The sequence below is a fragment of the Rhodamnia argentea genome, chromosome 8 (assembly GCF_020921035.1).
Source record: "Rhodamnia argentea isolate NSW1041297 chromosome 8, ASM2092103v1, whole genome shotgun sequence".
NCBI classification, from domain to species: domain Eukaryota; kingdom Viridiplantae; phylum Streptophyta; class Magnoliopsida; order Myrtales; family Myrtaceae; genus Rhodamnia; species Rhodamnia argentea.
The window spans coordinates 5,937,459-5,963,479 of NC_063157.1; the positions used below are offsets into that span (position 1 = coordinate 5,937,459).

At 40.1% G+C, this 26,021-nt stretch overlaps 3 protein-coding genes across 10 annotated transcripts; all 3 read left to right on the plus strand.

The window, feature by feature from the left end:
- Nucleotides 1-868: 868 nt before the first annotated feature.
- Nucleotides 869-10,316, plus strand: LOC115741192 (formate dehydrogenase, mitochondrial). 3 transcript variants are annotated; one of them, XM_030674956.2, is made up of 6 exons: nt 869-1,107; nt 8,329-8,500; nt 8,710-9,250; nt 9,480-9,604; nt 9,706-9,818; nt 9,919-10,316. In XM_030674956.2, the coding sequence occupies exons 1-6, from the start codon at nt 1,033-1,035 to the stop codon at nt 10,030-10,032; spliced, it is 1,140 nt and encodes a 379-aa protein (XP_030530816.1). In that variant the 5' UTR covers nt 869-1,032; the 3' UTR covers nt 10,033-10,316. The 3 variants fall into 3 exon arrangements, with proteins under 3 accessions (XP_030530816.1, XP_030530817.1, XP_030530815.1); XM_030674957.2 differs by lacking the exons at nt 8,329-8,500; nt 8,710-9,250; nt 9,480-9,604; nt 9,706-9,818; nt 9,919-10,316 and adding exons at nt 1,320-1,491; nt 1,596-2,136; nt 2,234-2,358; nt 2,439-2,551; nt 2,647-3,050 and having other exon boundaries at nt 891-1,107; XM_030674955.2 differs by lacking the exon at nt 869-1,107 and adding an exon at nt 6,642-7,023.
- On the plus strand, nt 9,414-26,021 carry LOC115741191 (deoxynucleoside triphosphate triphosphohydrolase SAMHD1 homolog). Its single transcript, XM_030674954.2, has 21 exons — nt 9,414-9,424; nt 10,462-10,465; nt 19,898-20,022; nt 20,589-20,626; nt 20,716-20,738; nt 21,361-21,467; nt 21,554-21,605; nt 21,681-21,765; nt 22,340-22,430; nt 22,935-22,973; nt 23,093-23,160; nt 23,252-23,314; nt 23,403-23,458; nt 23,543-23,616; nt 23,727-23,819; nt 23,899-24,000; nt 24,131-24,211; nt 24,322-24,413; nt 24,521-24,536; nt 25,401-25,511; nt 25,605-26,021. Exons 3-21 carry the CDS (start codon nt 19,900-19,902, stop codon nt 25,707-25,709), a joined length of 1,419 nt encoding a protein of 472 aa, XP_030530814.1. The 5' UTR covers nt 9,414-9,424; nt 10,462-10,465; nt 19,898-19,899; the 3' UTR covers nt 25,710-26,021.
- On the plus strand, nt 13,343-15,487 carry LOC115741197 (uncharacterized protein At4g28440-like). Of its 6 annotated transcripts, none has more exons than XM_030674963.2 (3): nt 13,343-13,508; nt 14,224-14,446; nt 14,845-15,487. In XM_030674963.2, the coding sequence occupies exons 2-3, from the start codon at nt 14,224-14,226 to the stop codon at nt 15,039-15,041; spliced, it is 420 nt and encodes a 139-aa protein (XP_030530823.1). In that variant the 5' UTR covers nt 13,343-13,508; the 3' UTR covers nt 15,042-15,487. The 6 variants fall into 6 exon arrangements, with proteins under 6 accessions (XP_030530823.1, XP_048140661.1, XP_048140660.1 ...); XM_048284704.1 differs by having other exon boundaries at nt 13,359-13,508; nt 14,020-14,446; XM_048284703.1 differs by lacking the exon at nt 13,343-13,508 and adding an exon at nt 13,624-13,831 and having other exon boundaries at nt 14,020-14,446.

Consider the following 26,021-nt stretch of genomic DNA (forward strand, 5'->3'; position numbering starts at 1 on the left):
CTTTTCATTTCCCTCCATCCAAATAAAACATCTTTAATAACTTTCCCTCACAATCTCCTCTGACACACATACCATAAAATCTCTAACAATTCCCAAATTACAAAATGTTCTTCTGTTTAGTTAGTTAAACCTTTCTGTTTTGTAGGAAAAATCAGATATTTCTCTTTAACAAGGAAAATTAGCACACAAGTAAGAGATTTACGTAATTCGATTCAAGTGTCGGCACATCCTTCATAGAGAGAGCCAACCACGATGCCAATAAATCAGCTATGATACTTGTGAGTAATCAAGAGTGCATCACCGGCCAATCACTCAAGTTTTTTCCAATCCTCTAATAACGTCCATAATAGACTTACAAGTGTTATCTCGTATTTTCCTATGAACGATTCACCTAGAAAATTCACACACACACAAAAAAAAAAAACCCCTATTACTCATTTTACATGCTCTAGTGAGTAATGACCAAGTATAATTCCCTCTCCATATAGGAAACCTACTCATTAGGAATCCCCTCAAACTCGAAAGGAAGCTGCCAGGCTGACAGTATTGTCTGTTATTGCTGATCACACAATATCTCAATCAATGAGTACTTTATGTAAAGCACGTGACGATTGTGTGTGAATTTACGATTGGGATAGTATCGTCCCCGACAATCTTGTCAAGAAAGTATTTCCCAGCTCGGAAACCTATCAAATTTGGAAACTGTTCAAAAGGGAAATTCTTTTCCACGAAGAGAAAGTGAGAGATGCTACTTGCCGAAGCCAAAACGAGACACGCTTTTTCACATGAACAGAAAGTGAGTACGCTACTTGCCAAAGCAATTAGCGTCTCCCTTTCCCATCACGAGCAAGCGAAGGAGAAGTTGCTCTCTAATCCTCCCTCGTGACTCTTCGCCTATATATATCGAACGTCTCTCTCCCTCAGTACTTCACCAGTGTTTCATGCAATTTTCTTTCTTCTTCTTACACTGAAAATCTCTCGTTTGAATCGTTCCAAACTCGTGGACTGCGAGAATCGCTCCGGCTCGGAAAAATGGCAATGAAGCGCGCTGGTGTGTCTGCCATCAGAGCTCTCTGTTCGTCTCCGAATTTCACTAGATATGCCCATGTGAGTGATCCTTTAGTCATTGCCTCTGTTTCGACGACCCGCTAATGTTGAAGTTCGCATGACCGCGAGCTTTCGCTGTGATTATTTCGCCCTTTTCGTTCGTGCTCTGTTCCTCGTGCTTCTGGAGTTTTGAGCTGGTGACTTCTCTGATTCAAACATCTTCTTTTTATCTGCTGGCTGCTCATACGTTTTCTGTGGTAAACTTTCATCAGTCTACTGCTGGAGGCAAGAAGATTGTGGGTGTGTTCTACAAGGCAAACGAGTATGCCGAGTTGAATCCGAATTTCGTCGGCTCTGTCGAGAGAGGTCTGGGCATACGCGGCTGGCTGGAATCGCAAGGCCATCAGTACATAGTCACAGATGACAAGGAGGGACCGGACAGCGGTGAGTACGTTTTTGGAATGACAGTCTTTTCTCTGCATATTTGTTATTCATGTCGTGTTCATGTTTGCTTCGCTTCTCGCTTCTCATTTCGATCATGGTCGCAGAACTCGAAAAGCATCTTTCCGATCTCCATGTCCTCATAACGACCCCCTTTCACCCTGCCTATGTTACCGCGGAAAGAATCAAGAAGGCCAAGAATTTGCAGCTTCTTCTCACTGCCGGGATCGGTTCTGATCACATCGATCTGAAGGCTGCGGCTGAAGCGGGGTTGACGGTTGCAGAAGTCACCGGAAGCAACGTTGTTTCTGTGGCAGAGGATGAGCTCATGAGGATCCTCATTCTGGTAAGGAACTTCTTGCCTGGATATCATCAGGTCATCAATGGGGACTGGAATGTGGCTGGCATAGCGCACAGAGCTTACGATCTTGAAGGGAAGACCGTCGGGACGGTTGGCGCCGGACGAATTGGCAGGCTCTTGCTGCAGAGATTGAAGCCTTTCAACTGCAATCTCCTCTATCACGACCGCATCAAGATCGACCCGGAACTGGAGAATCAGACTGGTGCGAAATTCGAGGAGGACCTCGACGCGATGCTTCAGAAATGCGACATAATTGTGCTCAACACCCCTCTGACTGAGAAAACAAGGTAAGAATCATTCGATGGAAAGAAGTTCATGGTGTTAAGTCTGCTTCAGTTTTCTTGCAATATGTAAGGTTTTGAAGTTCTTGTAAAAATGGTTCAGAGGAATGTTTGACAAAGAGAGGATTTCCAAGTTGAAGAAGGGTGTCCTCATCGTCAACAATGCTAGAGGAGCGCTCGTGGATACACAAGCCATTGCCAATGCTTGCGCCAGCGGACACATCGGAGGTAAAACTATAGCCGGAACATCTGTCATGATCAGTCGTCATTTCCTAGCAATGTCCGACCTTCATCTGCCTATCTTTCAGGTTATAGTGGGGATGTTTGGTTCCCACAGCCAGCACCCAAGGACCACCCCTGGCGTTACATGCCGAACCAGGCCATGACTCCTCATATTTCTGGCACAACTATAGACGCGCAGGTACTCTCAACATTTCCAAACTCCTCGCCTCTTCTTAGGTACAGACTCGATTCTTAACCATGTTTCTGACTTTCGGATTCGGTTTTTCGGTGCAGCTGCGATATGCGGCCGGGACCAAAGACATGCTGGATAGGTACTTCAAGGGAGAGGAATTCCCTCTCCAGAATTACATTGTCAAGGAGGGCGTACTGGCCGCTCAGTACCAGTGATTTCCCGGCTCCTCGGCTCATGCAGTTCCCGTGTTCGAGCGTTCGGGATCGTCAAGCTTATCATAAGTTGCAGGATCTTGAATAAGTGAAATAATGCCTGCTCTTTTCTTTGTTTGTCTGGAGGTGTGTCTTTAGTTTGTGCTTGCATTGAAGATTGATGAGGTCTTTTTGAGAATGGAACCTGCACTCTGTTGTGCAAATTTTCTGCCGTGGTTTCTCCTTACACCAACGTTACTTTGGCTTAGTCCAGAAAAAGCTAGTATCCACACAATTTGCGGATAATTATCATTTATCACCTGATATAATTATGAAGCAACTCGAAGTATGGATCCAGAAAAAATCACGTAAATACATTTTGAATGCAAAATTATTAGAAATTATTGTGGGTCCAATCATTCAAGAATTTGTGGCCCACAATACCGTGTTACTTTCACAGTTTAATAGTCACCCAAAAATTATTATGCTAGCAAATTCTTGAAAAGCAAAAAACAATGCTGATTAAAAAAAAAAAAGCAAAGCCTAAAAAGCGAAAATGAATAAATGCAAAAAAAAAAAAAAAAAGTCGGACGCAAATCTCGCACATTTTGTTTTTCACCATTTAAGGTGGCGCTTGATCTCAAAGTCAAAATATGCAATCGTGACATGAATATCTAAAATCTTATGCAAAATGCTTCTTTGTTATTGCTTGGCATGACTAAGAATATCTCAACTTTATGGTGTTTATAGAATTGGTCCTCCGACTTATTTATTTTTTGGAATTTGAAAAGTTGACAGTGGGATGATATAACAATGGACTCACAATCGCGAGTATTATGCGTGTCAAAAAAATATATAAAAATCAAAGTGAGATCTACCTCTGATTTTATGCCACGCCTTCCATTGTGACACTGTGACATCGTCACAGTATCAAAGTCCTTATTTTTTTATATTATGCCTTTTAACCCTTTTTTAAGAAAAAAATCGTAATAGATGTACTTTAATTTAGTCAATCCATGTCATCGAGCCCATTCGTCTGACGGCGTAGCGAAATTTGTGATTCTTGACATGTGCGGCGAATTTATCAAATCACAAGTGCTAATTCCAATGTTACTTTAAACGGAGAATTGTTAAAGGAGGACGGACATATGACGTAAAGCACAATCAATCATAAAACAAGGACCGCCTGAATTGCAGCTGCGATGCCTCCCACTCCCAGATCCCGATTTCCGGGAATCCCCCTACATCTCCCTCTTTCTATAACTAAACAATAAGTGGAAATAATATAAAAATTATGTTGGTGTTAACGTAAAGATTTAATTTTACTGATCTGTCAAATTTTAGGACCCGATTGCACCTTTCATAAGTTTCGGGACTCAATTGCACTTTCGTGATAAATTTTAAAATTTCTAGTGAACATTTTTCGTAAAAGAAACAAGTGTCTTGAAACTCCCGAAACTCGTCACGAAAGTACAATTGAATCTTGAAATTTTTGAAAAAGTGTAATCGGATCTTGAAACTTGTCAAGTTGATGTATCAAGCTCTTCCGTGATTTGGTTGCACCGATCGATAAGTTTTAAGATTTAATTATACTTTTTAAAAATTTTGGGACTCAATTATATTTTTATGTGATAAGTTTTAAGGCTTGGTTATATATATATTTTGAATATTTTACAGCTTAATTAAACTTTTGTGATAAGTTTTTGATTTTTTTAACTACATTTATCCGAAAAAGGGTGGGTCGTCCACGTAATAGGGCCTATCGTGTTAGTGTGGAGTCAACCACCTAATGAAAGGGACAGCTCATCTGATAACAGTCGTTATCCGGGACAGCGCCGTTCGACTATTCGACTCGAGACAAAGATTAGAAGTGTCGGCTCAGGGATGCTGCCCAAAGGACGCCCCGACTCGACGAAGTCCCTCCCTTTTTTTGGAAAATATATATATAAAAAAAAAACTCCCTTTGGTTTGTTTTATACTTTCGCGCGCTTTGCTAATCAAAATCTTCCATGCTTTTAATTTTTTTGATCTAAGTCGTTTAACTTTCCTATCAGATCTATGCCACATCGAACCCGGCAAAACATCATCGTCGCAATGCCTATGCGATGTCGGAGCATGACGTGGGTAAGATTGTGTGGGCCGATATTGGCGTCCAAATTGTCCGAATTTACCTGCATCATACTATGACATTATATGAATTGAGTATACGTCTACACACATTTCTCGTATTCTGTCCGCGTCCTATTTTGGCGAAGTTTGAAGGCTCCATCCCGTGGCACTTAATTAGACAAATTAAGTACATAAGCTTAATTAAGAAAGCGAGAAAGTACGAAAAAGGAAAAGTATAATTTTTTACATCTTCTTTTACATTTATTCATTTTGATGTTGTTTTCACTGAAAACTTTTCAACGAGCAAAATACAAAGAAACTTCCGACAAAAAAAAAAAATACAAAGAAACTTAATGCTCTGTTTGGTTCATGAAGATTTCTGAAAGTGTTCTCGACTACTTGTTTTTTCGGAGAGCGAAAGCAGCATGAAAATCATTATTACATCTTGGTTACAAAGCCAATCAGGGGTTCCAAAAGGGACACGATGTTCGGAAAAGCATGGCCGCTTTGGACACCGAAAAGCCAGTGAGGAACAGAATTTGCATTGGCCACTTTGGACACTGGTAAAAGGCAGCGAGGAAGGACCAATCGGCATTTGCTAATTACTACATAGAGAAACCGTCAATCGGATTTCATTTCGATCCGAACCAAAACTCGATTTGGACAAGTGAACTGTTGAGGTTGTCTCATATCGGTTGTAGAAGAGGCTGATAGTCAATTGGAATGAGATAGACTCAAGACCACCCAAAGCTGATATCATAACGTAGGTTACCAATAAAACTGGACCCAAAAATCACACAGAAAATATACAAGTTGTTGCTCCTCTAGATATGTGAGAGAGAAATTATTGGGCCTTATTTTTCGAGCTAATTTTTTGGATGGGAGAGGTCCAAAATTACTCAACACAAACATGCCTTGCCATGCCAAAGCTACTTCGCTTAGCTTAATGACAGAGCTCATATGGATAGATAAGAGATGGCGAAAGAGAGAGAAAGAAAAATGATAACTTATTAAAATGAGTGGGGTCGTGAGAATGTAAGCCGATATGTATGTGAATAAGGGTGAGCATGATCCACAATAGAACAAGAACCCATACCAGTATTTTACGTTTTAAAGTATGTAGGGTAAGTTTCGGGTGGAATCTGAAACTTGGAACATGAAACAAGTTTTTGAATTTTTCTAGTTTTATGTCTTTGCATGGTCCTACATTATTCCATTAATGATGATTTTCTGATATGAAATCATAAGTTTGAACTTTCATTTTCGGCGATATCCATGATGGAGATATGATTGAGAGTTTTATTTTGTTAATGTTTTAAATTTTTCGTGTGTCCGAATAAGAGATGTAGTTTACGTGGATTGTAACAAAAAAATAGCGGTCATTAAAGGTAATGATTCACTACGATCGTTTAATTGAGACAATATGCCAAATTTGGGTAGATCCCGAAACCAAACTTAAAACTTGCGGTAGGGTAGATTTTAGTTTCAGAATATGTAGATTAGATTCTAGGTTCAAAATATTGAAGAACCGATTTTGATAGGTCAATTCTCGATGAAATCTGAATCGATTCTGAAATCGCTCACTTCTGGACATGAAAGCTTAAAATCTTAAGTTACGTTGTTTCAAAAGAGAGGATTATATTTGGCATTGAGTGCCCACGTCAGATTTGCTTCTTGCAATCACCCATCGAAAGGGCAAAAAAAAAAAAGTGAAAAAAAAGCGGTTAACAATTTCGATTACAAACGTCACCACCACGTGTCAAAATTGACAGCCCTCATCGACGTCTCCGACGGGAATCGCACACTCGCGGAAGCCAAACGAGGAGAGGCACGCGCGAATCGGACAAGCAAGTGAAGATAGCGCGACGACTTCGGCCTCTTGCCGAAGGCTTAAAGCCAGTGTTCGTCACGAAAGCAAGGGAAGGAGAAGTCCGTTCTCGCTTCCCTTATGACTCCTCGCCCATAATTATCGGACGTCTCTCTCGCTGAGGCCTTCACACCTTGCCAGTGTTTCATGCGATTTTCCTTCATCTTCCGACACTGAATCTCTCTCTTCTGAATCGCTTCAAGCTCGTGAACTACGAGATTCGCGCCGGCTCCGAAATGGCCATGAAGCGCGCTGGTGTGTCCGCCATCAGAGCTCTGTGCTCGTCTCCGAATTTCACTAGGCATGCCCATGTGAGTGACCCTTTTTAGTCATCGCCACTGTTTTGATGACCCGCTACTGTCGTAGCTCGCATGACCGCGAGCCGTCGCGCGGTTCTTGTCGGTGCTATGGTTCTCTGGCTTCTGTTTTTGATGTGTTGTGTGTTCTAAAGGGCGCTTTTAGGCTTATCCGTGTTTTATCGGTCGTAGCACGCGGATTTTGATCAATTGATCGACGCGGTAGCATGTGACTGAGTTGAATAGCAAGACGGTGGTTCGCTTGATCGGAATTTAGAGGGTCGTCTTGGAGTTGGGTCATGGGGATTCGGTTTGTGCATCGGCATCTGATCATCGATTGGTCAGGCTTCATTAAGTCGGAAAAACTGCGGTGATGACGAGTGCCTGACAGACTGACAGTAGGCCTTGTGGGCTTGTTTTGGTCTATGTCATCTTGGCAATTAGGAAGGGGAAAACGGAAGCTTTTTCTTGGAGAGTTGGAATAATGGAATCTTTTGTCATATGTCTTAGTATCATCATCTTAGAGGGTTCGAACAGAGACAAAGTCAAAGTCGCACATCTTGGATCTTGATGAATATTAGTTTTGTCATGTTCGAAGAAGTGTATACTCAGCATGCCGCGAGGGCTACAGGAGTATAAAAGAAAAAGAAAGCTGCGCAGACATTTAGTTGTAATGAGCTCCTGCTACTTCTCATAAATGAAAGCCTTCCAGTAATCGCATGGTCAGTGTTAGTTTTAGCACCGATGAGACCGTCCAGTAGCAGCTTGGTTTTTCCTGGTTTGCAGCTTGGTCCTTTCGTTTTTTTAACATTTGAAAAACATAGATAGTATGTTCTCAATCATATGATTGTACCAAAGCAAAGAGGTTTGTGATCTAGAAACTTGTGCACGATGTGGGAAGATGTTATAGTTAGACTAAGATATGCCTTTGTATCGAAATTTAGTCTGCCAAGGTTGACAGCATCAGACACTTAACGAATGCTTCTTCCATCTCAAATGCTCATCCTGACATCTGCAATTTCAGGGGAAATTGCTCTTTCTTTACAAGATTTATTACTTTCCTTGACTATGGGGTGCAGAGAAAGCTCATGTGACATGTTTCGCTGTTTTGTCTCGATAGGGGGTTGCTGTTCACTTCTCGGATTGTTTGGTTTCTTAGGGTAATTCTTGTTTCAATTGATAATGTCATCAGTTGGTAATTGACACCCATGTCTCTGGAATTTTGAACTGATGCCTTCTCTGCCTCAAATCTACCTTTTCCGCTTCAAAATTTTCTTCTTTCCTGACTGCATATGTGTTTTCTGTGGTCACTTTTATCAGTCTACTGCTGGAAGCAAAAAGATTGTGGGTGTGTTCTACAAGGCCAATGAATATGCTGAGTTGAATCCCAATTTCGTGGGCTGTGTTGAGAGAGGTTTGGGCATACGCGACTGGCTGGAATCGCGAGGTCATCAGTATGTAGTCACAGCTGACAAGGATGGACCAGACTGTGGTGAGTGCGTTTTAGAAATAACACTGGCTTTCTATGTAGGTTTTCATCTTCCTGGAACCTTTGGCTGTAGCTGATATCTGCCATTTCATTATTCTCGATGATTAATAATTTGGTTGTTGCCTGACTATTACTGTATCGCTTTCTATAACTTGTTATTATTTCATGTTTATGTTTGCTTAACTTCTCACTTCTCAATTCTATCATCACAGAACTTGAAAAGCATATTCCCGATCTTCATGTCCTCATAACAACCCCCTTTCACCCTGCCTATGTTACTGCGGAAAGAATCAAGAAGGCGAAGAATTTGCAGCTTCTTCTCACTGCTGGCATTGGTTCTGATCACATTGATTTGAAGGCTGCAGCTGAAGCAGGATTGACAGTGGCAGAAGTCACTGGAAGCAATGTAGTTTCGGTTGCAGAAGATGAGCTCATGAGAATCCTCATTCTTGTAAGGAACTTTTTGCCTGGACATCATCAGGTCATCAGTGGGGACTGGAATGTGGCTGGTATAGCATACAGAGCTTATGATCTTGAAGGAAAAACTGTTGGGACTTTTGGTGCTGGACGAATTGGCAAGCTTTTGCTACAGCGATTAAAGCCTTTCAACTGCAATCTCCTCTATCATGACCGCCTGAAAATGGACCCAGAAATGGAGAAGCAGACTGGGGCCAAATTTGAGGAGGACCTCGATGTAATGCTTCAGAAATGTGACATAATTGTGATCAACACGCCTCTAACTGATCAAACAAGGTAAAAATCATCTTAATTTAAATGCCTACGCTCCAAAAGAAGTTTATGGTGTTAGTCTGCCGTTCGCGGAATTCTTGTAATGTGTAAGGTCTTGAAGTTCATTCGTACTTTTAGAAGTATATTTTGAGAAAATTTCTAAGAAGAAAAGGGCTTTCAGAGAGAGAGAGTGAGAGAGTTCTTGTAAAATGTTGCAAGCATTATGTGATGAAGGCCATTGTATATGTTATAGAGGAATGTTTAATAAAGAGAGGATTTCCAAGTTGAAGAAGGGTGTCCTTATCGTCAACAATGCCAGAGGAGCAATCATGGATACACAAGCAGTTGCCGATGCTTGCTCCAGCGGACACATCGGAGGTAAACTAGAGCCAGAAGATCACTTACAGTCGTATTCTTTTTCTTCCTTTTTTCACCCCAATTTCCTATTTGTGTCCGACCTTCATCTGCCTATCTTTCAGGTTATAGTGGGGATGTTTGGTTCCCACAGCCAGCACCCAAGGACCACCCCTGGCGGTACATGCCGAACCAGGCCATGACACCTCATATTTCCGGCACAACTATTGATGGGCAGGTACCATACATTTCCAAACTCCTTGCCTCTCCTCCTCTATTAAAAGGTATCAACTCGCTTTTTAATCATGTTGTGACTCTCTAATTTGGTTTTGGTGCAGTTGCGATATGCAGCAGGAACCAAAGACATGCTGGATAGGTACTTCAAGGGAGAGGAATTCCCTCTCCAAAATTACATTGTCAGGGAGGGCGTCCTGGCCCCTCAGTACCGATAATTTCCCTGCTGCTCGGCTCATGCGGTTTCCGCGTTCATGTTTTCGCAATTTTCGAGCTTATAATAAGTTGCAGGATCTCAAAGTAGCGTAATAGTGCTCTGCTCCTGCAATGTGTGTCCTAAACTCCGTGTCGCTGGCTTGTTCTGTACTCAAGATGATGCAGGATCTTGAACTAGTGTGCTAATGCTGCTCTTACAATTAAATGTCTTGAAATGTCTCTAGCTTGTGCTGTATTGAAGATTGCTGAGGTCTAATTGAGAATGGAACTCTACTCTTTGTGCAAATTCTCTCTTGTGGTTTTGATTTACACCGATGTTTCTTGGACTTCGTCCGAAAGGTGTCACGGCATTGATAGACCACAGTCCCCAGAAACCGATACGACTCATGTCCTAATGTACTGATTGTAGGCGATCGTTGTCTGGGCAGGAGGACATTCGCAACTCATGCAAAAGTGGAGAAAAGTACGCAAAAAAAACCTAAATTTATTGTATTTTATTAATTGAATTTTAAACATTTTCATATTAGTACTAATTAAGTGTATCTAGTCAATTTAGATCGGAAATTGCTAATATAGACGTCGGCTGTTTTACGTAACACACAATTGCCATTGACGTGAATATTTTTTCAAAATTTTCCTAATTTTAAATTTGTTATTAATTTTTTTCTTCTCTTCGTTTCCTCTTTTTTTTCACCGATCTCGCCGACCACGGGACGAGGGCCATCAAGCCCTCGCCAGCCATCAACCTTGCATAGATGTGGGCGAGCCCCTAGTGAGGTTGACCTCACCAACGGTTGCCGCAATGGTCAGGGCAAGGCGCAACTATGGGCGAAGCGGCCATGGCCTGGCCGCGGGTGCCTACACCTTGTCCAGTGGCCGGCAAGCTCCGGCAATCCTCGTCAACCACTTTGGAGAAAGAAAATTGAAGGAAAAAATAATAAAAATTCGAAAAAGAAATATTTAAAAATTACAAAAATTATCCTCATCGATATCCGCTTTGCCACGTAGAAAAATCAACATTCATATCATCAATTTTCGGCCAAAATTGGATGGATGAAATGAATTGGTATCAACGTGAAAGGGTTTAGAATTAAATTAATCCAATTGAAAGGTTTAGAATTGAATTAGTACTAATACAATAGTTGTAAGACTTTCTTTTTTTTGTACTTTTCTCTTGATATGAAAAGCATCCTTTCAGTAGGAAAGGACTGTAATCAAATATGTACTTCACAAATTATCCATTATTTTGGGGCAGCGCTATTTTCACTCCTATTTTGGCTAAACCACTTCTTTTTTAAGTCAACAGACCGAAATACCGTTTTGTCTTTTCAATTTTTTATTTCCTTTTTTATCATGCTAACCAACATAACTACCTTTATTTCTATTTTATCTTTTAAATTAGCAATTTCACAATAACTATCGAATTACACCCAATATAATATCATTCGTGCATCATATTATCACTTTGCCTACAAAAGGTCATTATTGTTAACTCATGGTTTCATTTTTTCAATTACAAAAGTTATATAAAAATTTAGAAATCTCTAGTTATAACGGTTTATAAATACACAATTAACTATATATTTTCTATGAGATAGTTTGTGGGAAATTTTATTTTAAAGTTGAAAATTATAACTCAATCTAGTTATCTAGCAGATTTTGACCTTGTGGGTGATTTTACGGAATAAATTTGTACGTTTATGAAGTTAAATATCGCTGATTTGTGCTTTCATTTGAGCTTTTGACATTTTAATAAGAGTTGCAAGATGGGGTTGAAAAATTATTTACACATTCCGCACTTTCAAACTCACATAAGATTTTTTTAAGCATATTTTAAGGTTTCGATCCACTTGCTATGAGAATGAATTTACAATCAATACCAATTGCTTTCTTCATAGCATGAGTTGAATAGCAAGAAGTTTTATTTTTTTTCCTTTATGCGTTTTTCCTTTGTTAATATTTAGATATGGTCTAAATATAGATATGTTTGACATTTGATCATGCTTGTAACAAATTAACATTTTTCATATGTTGATAAATTTTCTCTTCCATTTTTATCAAGATCGGATAAATAATTAAATTATATTTTATTTTTCGACATTGAAATATAGTTCCAGTCCCACTATTCGAAAAAAAAAAACTTAGTTGTGTATTCATAAGCGGTCATAAATAGAATTTCTTGTGAATGAGAATATGGGACTATAAATTAAAATTGACAATATTCTCTAGGCAAAATAAAAATAAGATATAGTAAATTGATATATTAATAGGTGTAATGAAGTATTTATATTGTGAAATTAACTAGAGAAATGATATAAATAAAGGCAGTTTTATGGATTAAACTAATAAAAGAAAGAAATAATAAATTGAAGATAGAGAGAGCGAAGGGTATTTCAGTAAATTAGCTAAAAAAGGAGTGTATTAACTAAAATTGGAGTGAAAATAGCACCGGCTTTATTTTGCTTATACAAAAATGCTTGTTTTTCATACGATCTACTGTATTGTATCGAACATTGTTTTAATATGAAAAGTTACTATCAACAAAATAATCGTAGTTGAAAGCTGTTTTTTTTTTTTTTACCATAGAAAGTTATTTTTAGTATGATCAATGTGAATTGCGCACAAGCTTACTTTTTCAGAGGCTGCATTGACGACTATTATTGCTAATGGACTAAATCACTTTTCTTCCCGAAAATTACTGATCACATGGACAATTCACATAGGCACTTATTTTTCTAATTTGGAAAACCGTTAGCTATTGTTTTTTTTTTTTTTTTGGTCAAAACCGTTAACTATTGTTAAACAGTTACATAGTATACACTTTTTTATGAATTAAGTTTTTTTCTGTCTAAAATGCTACTAATCACATAGGGAAATTACTTGTAAATAATTGGCTAATACGTGGTTAGCAATTTTTTGTAAGGAAAAGTAAGTATGCTCCATACTTAATGTGAACTATTGCCATTACGTTCCGAATTTACTAGTGTATATGAGAACGAAGCTCGTTTAACAAATTAAAATTTTAGTGATTACATTATACATTGAACTAAAGTTCAGTAACCGTATTCAACAAATTAAAAAATTTAAGGATGAAGTCGCATATTAGGTCAAAGTATAGAGACAACCTTTGTGTCATTGTCCCTTAATATAAACTCGTGTATTTTTTTTTTTTTTGGTTAGTTGACAAAAAAAAAAAAAGAGACCGGACGGAGAAAAGATGAACTCAGTATTTCCTCAGCCGTCCGATTCCCGGCCCGCGTACGGCGAAGATGCGTCCAGAAAATGACGGACTCCAGGGGCCACGAGCGAAGTAAGAAACCCTAGTTTCTCGCGTCGTTCGACAGGCGATTCTGACGGCCCTCCATTTCGCTCCCACCCACTAGCGCAACAGCTTTCGTTTCAATCGTCACTGTTCGTAAAACCTAAACACAACGTGGAGAAGATCTCACTGAACCTCATCACAAGTGCAGAGACTGAGGTGAATTTCTAGGCGCCATTTTCGTTGGATTTTATCGTCGTCGTCTTATGTTGTTGGAATACTTCCACTGAGGATGTGTTCTGTTCTTTCTTTCTTTTTTTCCGTTGTTTTTTCTGGATAAATTGTGAGAAGGAGTGCTTGGTCTCGTGATTATGGACATGGGTGGGTTATCGTTTTGTTGTGCTTAGAGGTTTCTGATCGCCTTTTGATGGTCTTCCTGCTAATCGTGTGTTGGTTAGTGGGCACATGTTGATGTTGCAATTGGGTGATGCTGCTGCTGATGGTATCTGATTTTTCCGGAGGAATGCCGGTAACTTTAAGAGGTAGCGTTGATGTGGATTCTGGGTCAGTTTAGAAGTGTGCGCCTTGATAATATGTTATATTCGATCTGGTTTATCTGGAATAATCCAATTGCGTGCTATTGTGTGTATGTGGTTACTTCGGATATTTCTCACATATAGTAGAAATGAAAGAGGCGAAATCGACGGTGTTCTTGTCGTAATTGATGCAGGTTTTGGTTGAGTGGATGAAATTAAGTCTGTAATTGTTGGTTTGAAGTGTCATGACTGATACTGATAGGACATTGTAACCATTTTTTTGGCCCGGGGGGGGCACGTGGGTCCTCCGTGGTCATTATTAGTTCAACTAGGATTAACGAAAAACAGGTGAAAGATCCGGTTAACAGCGCACCTTGATTAACTGTAATTTTGTACAGATGGCTGAAGCAAAGCCTGCAATGAGGAAACCAGTGTTCACCAAGGTAGATCAGTTGCGTCCTGGGACTAGTGGCCACAATCTCACAGTGAAGGTCGTGAGCTCGAAGATGGTAATGCAGAAGGGCCGTCCTGATGGGCCACAAGTGCGTCAAACGAGGATTGCCGAATGCTTGATTGGGGATGATACAGGCATTGTTGTATTTACAGCTAGAAACAAGCAAGGTACCATTCCTTCTTTTCTTAACTGCATTTCAGGGTGAATATACTGCGAACAGTGTGTCTTCAGTGATATGTCATGGCAGAGTCTGTGAAGAAAGAAGAAAATTAAATTGAAGGCCTTTGTTTGTAATTTTCCGTTCTGAGGCCTCTTAAGTGTTGAACTTCCGCAATTTTTCTACAAGCCACGTGTCTCATCTTGTGGATTCCGAGTCTTCAGCAGTTAAGCTCGTAATATTTCTCGAATTTAATCGGAAGTAACATGCTTCTAACTCAAATATTATTAAATTTGAGTCCAATAGCTTCTGCAGTTAGGCCTCTCACAGTTTGCTGATTTTATCAACTGCAACCGTAGTATGGCTGCACCATGTCATGTTCAATAGTGGTACACATGTTTACTGCAGTTGACTTGATGAGGCCCGATATGATTGTAATCCTGCGGAATGCCAGAATCGACATGTTTAAAGGATCCATGAGGCTTGCTGTGGACAAGTGGGGTCGTATTGAGGTGACCAAAACCGAACCGGCCGATTTTGCTGTCAAAGAAGATAACAACCTATCGCTTGTTGAGTATGAGTTGGTTAATGTTGTTGAAGAGTGATGGTTGGAAGTTTGCTTACACTGGGAATAAGACCGATTGAGAAAGGAATTCGATTAGCGGTTCGAGAGATGGTGAAAAAAGTGAAGTGGTGCGAGGATTTCCTAGTCAACTATGAGTATCGGTTACCGAAAGAAACATAGATCAGCTGATGGAGATGGTTCTTACTCTTGCCTCGGGTCTCATTTGGATCCTGCTGTTGAAACTGTCTGGATCAGTTTGGCATGGCATACTACCGGCAAATAACTGCAGATGGAATGTTTAGCAACTTATTTGGATACATCTTATGAGAGGGCGAGGATATATCTATTGTGACATGATGTTAGAAATGGACAAGATGCTTCATGCGACCGTATTTATGTATTATGAAAATCTTCCGTTGTGTTTTCGTTTGTAATTTGCACTGTCTACTCTTTCGGCATATTGTGGAGCTGCCCTCTTTCCCTTTTTGATTGTTGAGTTTGTCTTCTGCGGATGTTGTTTGAGTTTGCGCGTTCCCGAGAACAGGGCAAACTTCGGGATAGAAGAAAGTGAAATATGAAAGTCTTGACAGGGAAATGTTAGAATGATTGGGGGCTTGCAAATTGGTACGGTCCTATCAGTGAGTATGATTTTATTAAATTGGTATCTTATGGCACTCATTATGACACTTCAGGAGTGGGATTTCTACTTTAGAAATATTTCTCAAGCAAAAATTCATTTGGCAACGCAATTTCTGAAGTAGGAATTCATTTGATTACGTAAATTTATTTTTCTAAATTTAGAGCTTTTTTTTTTTTTTTTGCTGCAGAAATAGCTTTGGAGCTATTTAAAGAAGTTAAAAAAAAAATTAACTTCTTTTCGAAAGTAGAAAAATCAACTTCTGATGAGAAGTTAATTCTTAAAGCAGAAGTGCTGTCGTATTCTCTAGCTTGTGAACATAGATATAGCAAGAATTCATCGTTTCATTATGAATTTATTTCGCTATAATTGGGACGATCTTGTTCGGCTTGTCTAGACAATAAGCGTTAGGACAATTCCTCGTATTTCTAACCGATAACAACAATGGAAAAAAAAATTCACCTAGAATCATGCTTTTGTATGTTAGAACTTATTTACGTGCTAAAATATAAATTAGCTTTACTTAAAACAGAAAAATTAGAAATAAAGTGATGCGAAATAGATGGCATGATCCGATTGGGATTGTGATCCGCACGTGCGTCATCCCACGACAAGTGTGGACTATCGCTTTGTGGGCCGTCAATCCATCGTCAAAGCATTGCCGACCCATTGGAGAACCGATTTATGGGTTGACTCACTGGGCTGGACTCCAGTGTTTTCAACCCATTTTCACCTAAGCCTTCAAATGTTTGATAATTCATTTACCACCATCCACACGAGTCTATGACTCATTTTGACATTTTTAACGACCGGTCGCCATCTTCAGGTTCAAAAAAAAGAAAGAGAGAAAAAAAAAAAAAACTAACATGCAATCGCTGTTGCGACAGGTTCTTTTTTCTCAACTTAGCCCCAGCTTAATCCCGGCTTAATGCAGAAATTGGGGTGTATTGTGGAGTCGGGGTGGTTGAGAATCGTAAAGTAAAGCGGAAGAGAGAATTGTGGAATTTTTTCTTTTTTACAAATTTCGATGCTTGTAATAATGATTACATCGGCCTATTTATTGACTTTATGAGATCGCTGTCTAAGGTAATATAATATGCACAACTGAATGAAAATGTACGCCCAATCTTGAGAGATACATAGAATCAATAGAATTATCGAATATCTCCGATATAGGAAATTATCCTTATAGAAATCTTGATTATCTCTAACATCGCATCAAACTCAAGGAGACCAAGTCACCTTGAATTCGAAACCAATGGTAACAATGCCACGAACTCCATGAAATCAGCACTCAGCGACAGTCCCTGGTTGTGTGTGAGACGGCATCTGGCGTCGTCTAAAGGCAAGTAGCATTGACTTCTCAAAATGATGCGCAGGAAGGTCAACAAATCTGAGAGAAAACAGAAAGCGGCCGATGTGGCTGGCTTGCGAAAGCAGTGCTCCATGAAATCAACACTCAGCAACAGTCCCTGGTTGTGTGTGAGACAGCATCCGGCGTCGTCTAAAGGCAGGTGGCATTGACTTCTCAAAATGATGCACGGGAAGGTCAAAAATCTGAGAGAAAACAGAAAGCGGTCGATGTGGCTGGCTTGCGAAAGCAGTGCTCCATGAAATCAACACTCAGCGACAGTCCCTGGTTGTGTGTGAGACGGCATCCAGCGTCGTCTAAAGGCAGGTAGCATTGACTTCTCAAAATGACGAACAAGAAGGTAAAAAATCGGAGAGAAAATAGAAAGCAGTCGATGCGGCTGGCTTGCGAAAGCAGTGCCGAGCAGGCTCTGACTGAGCATGGCTTCCTTCGAATAAGGTTCAAAGCGCATCGACTAGTATCATCAACCGAAGCGAAGGAATTAGGCGGTCAGGTGACAGAAGTGTGGAAGGTACAAGGCGGCGGGCATCCGGAGAAATACTTGCTTGGAATCGGATCAACCGGATTGGGTTCATTGTAGTGTAGCTAATGATTAATCGAGCTGCAATTGGACCTCACGTGTAGAGCGCGATCTAGACAAGGATTCTCGTACCGCATGCGAGGTTGCTTCGGATACGTTGCAATAGATCAGTAAATACTGGGGCCGTTAAATGGGTAGATCGGCTCGAGCCGAAAATAATCCAATTTATTTAACATGTTTTGATCCATTTTCGTTCAATATAAATATGAGGACTCATAATGACGTGGCCCGGTCCATATTAATAAAACGCATTAATATTTAAACTAATTTAGAAAAATTCATTATTTTTCGTTTGGTCCGCTTTGAGCTCTTCACGTGTATATGTTACTTGGATAATAACTTCATGGCAAATTTAAAAAGTAAATTAAATAACACAAAAATTAGGCAGTAAAATAAAAAGCGTAACAACCTATAAGTTGAAATACTTATAAATAATTCTTGACGAGAGAGACTCCGATGAACTAACCATTGACATGAAAATAATATCTGCTTATAAGAACTCAACGCATTTTTCTAGTATTCCTTCTTTCTTCTGTTTTCTCTTTCTTACGTTACTTCTATTTTTTGTTATTGTTGTTGTAAATATCAGATAGAAACGAAGATAATTAAAATGTAAAATTTTAAATTTCCAACTTTACCACTAAACAAAGCATGAGATAATTCCCTAGGAGGTTGCAAGCAGATCATAGTGTCCAATCGCTTGGCTAGTGGCTACGCTAGTATTGACAAGCATATCGGTAGGTCGATTGCCTTTCCAAAAAATATGATGAATTTTGAACTCAAAAAGAGAACCCCTAAATTTTCTAATATCTTTAAGTAGTGTTCATCCCGTGTTATCCGTTGTACTCTCTTGGTTAACAAGTTCGGTGATAATTTTGGAGTCCATCGCTGATGAGTTTACGGAAATCAGGTTGTTTTGCTATGGCATGTCCCAACCATAGGGCTCGTAGTTCCGCTTGTGAAGACAAACATATTCCAAGAAATGAGGTAAAACTGGCAAGGCAGTCGCCCGCTTCATTCAGAATAATCATCCGGCTCCTACAAGTTCGAGATTACCTTCGGACGCCCCATCCGTATTCATTTCAATTCATCCCCGGTGGTGGAGGATCCCAGGAGACCATAATGTGAGAAGTGAGCGATCCGCTTTTAGACAAGTTGATCGTCGACGAAGCTATGATTTCCCTCGTGCGTGTGGTTGAATTACCTGTATAGGGTGGGAAGGAAAAACAAAACTTTCTAAAAAAAGTGGCTCGTTTCGCCATTGCCCAAAAAGTCATATGCTTAGGCCAAAGATAATACTCCAATCATAATTGGGAGTTGGATCTTCCCTTGTCAGCCAAGTTGAATTTCAACAACTGAGATAAAATTTAAGACGCGCCTCACAATATTTTTGGAGTAAAATTTGTGTTTTAGAAGTGCTTTTGGATCAAAAATCTATTTAATGATGTAACTTCTAGAGTAGAAATCTGTTTGGTTATTCAATTTAATTTTTTCTTTCTTTTGAAGTTTTTTTTTTTTTTTTTGCTTCAAAAGTAGTTTTGAAGTCGCTTAAAGAAGTAAAAAGGAAAAAAAAATTATTTATCTTCAGTAGCAAAATCAATTTACGCTCCGAAGTAGAAATAGAAAAATCAACTTATGATCAAAAGTTGATTTCTAGAGTAGAAGTGTTTCCGCGCGCGCCCTAACCTCGCACCAAAACGCTGCAAAGGACCGATGGATCTGCGAGCGGCCCTCCGTCGTTTCTCGAACGAGTTCGAGCCATTGATTTTGCGCAAATATCTAGAGGCCGCATCCCAATTACGGGTGCGATATGAAGGGATTTAGGGGCGAGCATGATTTCAAATTTTAGGATTGCACGAGCTAAGTTTCAAGTACCAAAAATCGCGAAACCGGATTCCTATAAAATACGTCCCAGGTGAGACGAGGGGGACGGCGAGCGAATGCGTGTGACGAGGGGCTACCGTGATTGAAAAGCGTAGTATAATAAAGCAAAAGAATAAAAAGGGGGGGAACGAGCCCTAAATTGAGGGGAGCAGGGAATCGAGAATATTCGGTTGCCATCATTAACGGCCCCGCAGATGCGTTGCGTTGCGTTGCGCTGTGCCAGAATCGCGGAATGGAATAGAATGGAATGTCACACGTGGGCGCCATCTTCACTCCAATCCCAATAATTTAATTTGAAAAAAAGTGGTAAACCTCATTCTCTACTCCTCCCACCCCACTGCTGCGACACTGCGTCACGCCATTCCTCTTCGTCTGCCTCCCTCCCCTGCCGGCGATTCTCCTCCGTCGATTCCGCAGTCGTTCCGATGGGAGCTTATTGCAGCGATGACCTCTCCCTGTCGCCCGCCTACAGCTTCCCCTCCGCTCAGGACTTCAGGCTCTCCAAGCACGTCCACGACAACCTCCACGGCTACGTCTACCTCGATCCCGTGAGTCTCTCTCTCTCCCTCTCCCTCTCTGTAGTCGATTGCTGTTTCCGCGTGCGCTCGCGCCGCTAGCTGTTGTGTGGCTGATCGAACGGGACGCGGAAGTCCGGTTTCGCGTGTGTGAGTTGGATGCGGATTGGCGAGAACCGGTACTGGTATCGGATTGCGGAGTTGCGTGCCGAGAGAGTTTGTTCCTAAGCAGAGAAGAGTCACAGAGTCGATTTACGGTCGCGTACTGCGGAGATGGAGTTTGTGATGAATGATCGGAGCGTGGTTGGCGAAGAAGCGGACGTGAATTTCGTTATCTCTGTACTTGATATAAGTTGGTCCGCGTGACGTTGGCATGCTTTGGCTTCTTTTTTCTTCATTTTCGAAAGGTTGCATGACTTACTGTGTCTACTTGTCCTTGGGTCTTTATTTATACTTGTCAAAGGCTGCTCAATATGCTTTCTCTCAATTTTCCTTTTATATTTCTCGCATGGATTGCATGTACAGTAGTTAAGCACTTGTTCGATTGAAGATGGTGACGGGACATCATTTGACAGCTTCTCTGTTGTTTCATCTTGCAGCTTGCGTTGAAGTTCATTGATACCGAACATTTTCAGAGGCAAGTTAGTGTCGTATTTGCCGAAGTCTCCATAGATTGCCAAGTTACCCTGTGGTTAACGATTCTTTATTTCTCCAATTTTTTTACAGGCTTCGTGACCTGAAACAGCTTGGTGAGTTCAATGTTTAATTGTGGAGTCTACATTATACCGAGTTAGATTTATCCATGCAATAGCTATGACAAATAGTGTCCCAATTTCTCTTGGCTTCCTGAAATGGTGCTTGGTTTGGCTCCTTCTTTTGGCTAAGAAAAGTTAACCATACATGCATCACCTGCATAAAGAGCCACTGGATGGGTTTTAACCTATTTGTTGATGTCTGCTGATCATTTGAAACCATTGTGTTGTGGTTCTGCTTTCACTAGAGAAAGAACCAAGCTGCTCAATGCACTCTTTGGTGGTACTCTGGAGGGCGTTCCCTGCGCTTCTATGAATAATTGTTAGTTCTTCACAGGTCTAATAACTAGATACTCCCTTACACCCAAATGGTTTCCTGACTCGCACTAGAATTGCTTAATGACAGCAAGTTAATTCATGAGTCTTGGGGCTTTAGCACTGTCCAGTAGTGTTGAGTCAATTCTCATCATTTGTTCAGCTTCAGCTTTCCTAAATATATTAAGGAATTGCATCTCTTCTGGAAATCATAGCTTTCCAAATATATCCCCATGCATTTATCTTGACAAAAAATATCATAACATCTGGCAATTCTGCCTCTATGAATGCCACACAATCTCAGGTGTGACGAACATGGTGTATCCTGGGGCCGTGCATTCCAGGTTTGAACATTCTCTCGGGGTGTATTGGCTCGCTGGCGAAGCTGTTCAAAAGCTCAAAACTTATCAAGTATGATGATGTTATCTTTGATTCTTTGGTACTTAATCCTCGTCCTTTGTTAGAATGACGGAATTGGATTTGCTTATGTCATGCAGGGCTTGGAGCTCGGTATTGATCGTTTCGACATTCAAACGGTTAAAATTGCTGGTAATTGCTGTCTTATACTCAAACCAACTAGACAACTAATTTATTATGTTATTCATCTGTTTACTCAACTTGTAGGACTTCTTCATGATGTGGGCCATGGTCCTTTCAGTCACTTATTTGAACGCGAGTTCCTTCCCTTGGTTCTTAGAGATTCCGACTGGTAATTTGCATTTCTAGTAGAGTGCATTCATGTCCATTCTCCAGGCTTTTTCATTACATGACATATTTACTAATTGAGTTCCAGTTATACCAACAAATTAAAAATATTTAAGTGGTTGAGCATGAACTTTTCCTCTGTTCCGGTTTTTTTTTTTTTCCGGTCAACTGGCGTTGCCATTCAAGTACTGTCTGGGATATTTGACGCTATTTTTTCCATCCAGTTTTCCAGTTTCTTGATGTCACGTGTTAGTGTACTAGATTCTTGGCTGGTACATAAACGAAAGTTGTAGTTTGCACCATTTTGCTAGCAGGGAGATTGTGGAACTTCTGTAGATAACGCTAAATTAATCTACATGTCCTCTACTGTTGGCAAATCATTCAGTGGCAATAACTTTTACATCTATGGTATCCTTAACATGGTTTTGTTTTTCTTGCAAATTACTTCTTTCTCATAAATTGATCTTAGATTTCTCTTGGCAAATAACAAAGAATTAAAAGATGCATGTTGTTAAGCAGTTAGTTTTGCAGTTTCTGCAGAGATATTGTTGTCCTTTTCATGCTATCTTACGTTCTAGGAATCATGAGGAAATGTCAGCGAAGATTGTTGACCATATTGTTGACGAGCATAAAATCGACATTGACCCTGAAATGGTTAAGAAAGTTAAGGTATGCTGCTTTTATTGGAGGCATCTATTTTGCAACATCTTTTTCTGGTGCATTACAATGTAACGTTATCTCTATCTGGATCTGCTTCCAAATTTCACTCAGAAGGTTTGGTCACAATGATACAAGAATCTTGTGCACAATGTTTTTGATTTGTTGGGTACTTGAGTTCTGTTCTGGAGATAAAGACAAACCAAAATGAAACAAGAATCTTGTGCAAATTTTCTTCTGATTTGTTGGTGCTGTGTTCTGTTCTGGAGATAAAGATTTCACTAATTAGCTTGGGTTGCATGTTTTGTGTGTTTGCAAGTCCTAACAGTCGATTATCTATGTACTTTTGTACTGTGAATACAACCATACTGAAACTACAATCATATCTTTTACTTCTCATGCATTATATACAGTTGTCTGCAGCACATTTGGGCTTTATTTATTGATGTCTTTCTGCAGTGCACATAAATTGCCAATGTAAGGTTCTGTTGAGCATTTGTTTGCATTCTAATGCAGGACATGATAATTGCCAGCTCAGAGCATTCACTACCCAAGGTGAAGTTCTGGTTGGACTTCGGAATTTGGGCATATTTCTAATACCTTATTGTCATACTATTTTCATTTTCACATGCCTATAGATTTTTGGCTGATAATGTTGCAATCTGTAAATCCAGGGCAAGAAGGAGAAGCTTTATCTGTATGATATTGTTGCAAACGGTAGAAATGGGATCGACGTAGACAAGTAAGATCCCTTATGATCTGCCGGAACCTTTACTTGATTGAGTCATTTGTTGAATATTTTGTTTCTATATTGGAGTCACATGCATCTGCAGGTTCGATTACATTGCGAGAGACTGCCGAGCTTGTGGTCTAGGATGCAACTTTGAGTTTCAGAGGTATTTGTTGAAACCTATTAGTAATCCGGATGTTATAAGCGGAATTGCAGAATATATCTTCTCAATTTTGAAATTCTTCATCTAAAAGGTTAATGGAGACGATGCGGGTCTTGGGTGATGAGATTTGCTACCGCGCCAAGGATTGTCAGTAATTTTGTCCAGCTCTCTATATCATTATCTTTTATGCCTAGCTCTGTTAGATCTTATTATCATTGGAGAATTTGTTAGATCTTACCATCCACAAGATGTTTGCAACTCGTGCTGATCTCTACCGAACAGTCTATACACACCCAAAAGTAAAGGTATGTGCTAATGTGGATTCTTTCAATTGATAGAGCCCTCTCTCTCTCTCTCTCTCTCTCTCTGTGCCAGCTTCTTGAGTTGATACGCTGTCATGTTGATATCTTTGCAGGCAGTAGAGCTTATGGTGGTAGATGCTTTGGTGAAGGCACATGATCATTTGGAAATTTTATCTTACATTCACGACCCTCATGAATATTGGAAGGTTTTCTCGAGTTTTTCATTTGTTTCCGATTGATACAGAGCGATTACCAGCAGTTAGTAGATGCATTTTCCTTTTGCAGTTAGACGACACTATAATAAAAACTATAGAGACAGCTCCAGACCCAGAGCTTAAGGAAGCTAAGGATTTGATTCTGCGGATTCGTAGGAGGAATTTGTATCAGGTAGGTACTCTAGTTGATTGATTCTTGCGCTTTGCACCAAATGTTATACAATTATGCTGAAGTAGCCACTCTGCTCTACTGCTTTCACCAGTGAAACTGTGACCTTTGAGTGTTGATTTTTTTGTGGCAGTTTTGCAACGAATATGCTGTTCCAAAGGACAAACTGGAGCACTTTAAGGCCGTGACTGCACAAGATATTGTTTGTTCTCAGGTTTTGTTCAGATTTTACTGGGTGATTGGTTAAATATGGGGATGAGCTCTTTCCTGTTGGCAACACCATGCGAGCAAGATAGTAAAGTTTTAACCAGTCCTATTTAACAGAAAAATACTGGAGTAACCCTAAAAGAAGAGGATATCGCTGTAAGCAATGTTAGGATTGACTTGACGCGTGGAAGGCAAAATCCTCTTGAAAGGTACCTGAAGAGCTTTGTCGCGGAGTATCTTGTATTGTTTTGACATATTATATGCATGACTCACTGACTTCTCGTTTTGCTGCCTTTTGTGCATGTATCCCTTCCAGCATCAACTTTTTCAAGGTACTAGTAACTTCACTATGCTGTTTTCCAGTTCTCTTATCTTTTCAGCCTACGCAATAATCTGTTCACATTGAAAGAACTTGATACATCTGGAAAAATATAAACCGTAATCAGAGGACATTTGGGTGGGTGGTTGTTTATCCTTAACGTAGGTAATTCCCATGCATGAAGAGTTATGTCGAGCTGCATGATAACGTTTGCATATAAAGAATAGACTACATCATCCATGAAGAGTTATTTTGGTTTGCAACAGTGCATTATCTTGTTCTTGACTGCAAAATTCACGACTTCTACCAGAACCGAGAGATTTAGTCTAACTAAGTTACATGATTTCAACTCTGCCTGAACGAACAACACAACCAAAGGGGAAAAGGATTTGTGTTTCTTGTTTGCTGCAGAGAGGGCCTTAACATAATGGAGTTCCTGAGGTCTTTCGTTGAGTTTGAGGTATATGTTTCTCCTAAGCAGTGTGGCCTCGGAAATTTTATCCTGCTAATGCAAGATTATAAGTTGATCATATTCTCCCAATTAACGAATGATTCTCCCTAAATGCCTCAAGTGACAAAAGGTTTCTGGCTTGACACTGACTTTTCACAATATAAAGGAGAAATAAGGGCGTCTCTTGATGCTGGGTCCGCTGAATTTTATCAAATTCCAATGTTCAATCGATAAAAGAAAATGTTTTCTGGAATAATGGGCTCAGTTGCATTCCTAAACCATTAATAGCATTTTGAGCCTAGGAACTAAACATCGGATGCAAGGCTGACCATGTTCAGTTGGCACTATCAGGGATGTGGCTGCCCAATTTGAAGGCTTCATAAATTTCTTTGTTCGTAAATGTAACGTGAGATTTGAATTTCTCAGGACTACGAAAGTGAAGAGAAATTCACCATACCAGATGATCGCATTAGTCACTTGCTGCCAACATCCTACCAGGACATGATCGTGAGAGTTTATGCAAAAAAGCCTGAGCTGGTAGGTGAACTCGCCCGTAGCGCTTAAATCGCTAAGCTGTCTTTCATGCGTTGCATCTCCACGACTTTGCTTATTTGCCCACCCTGTTTACAGGTCGGAGCGATTTCCGACGCCTTTGAGAACTTTCAGTTGAAGACCTATGGAATTAAAGCACAGGTACACTCGACACCGGAGAAAAAGAAGCAACGCATATCATGAGGCCTCTAAGTGAGGGTAACATCTCTATTCTAGCTGTTAGAGAATCATTTGAAGAATGAAGATAGGATATACAACAGAAAATCTATTTCCAGACTGTACCTCCTAGGCCTGTCTTAGTATTTTAATACCATTGCATCCTTCTCGTCTGTCTATTCCCTTTTTTTTTGTTTTGGGTCCAAAGAATCAGATCATATCTAGAATTGATAAGTACAGGTGGTGGTCCTCTACGAAATCTGTATGTCCTTACGACGTCTGCTTACGTTGAATATAACCGTTTCTTCTTTTCCTCTATTGGCCAAAACATTGGGTACA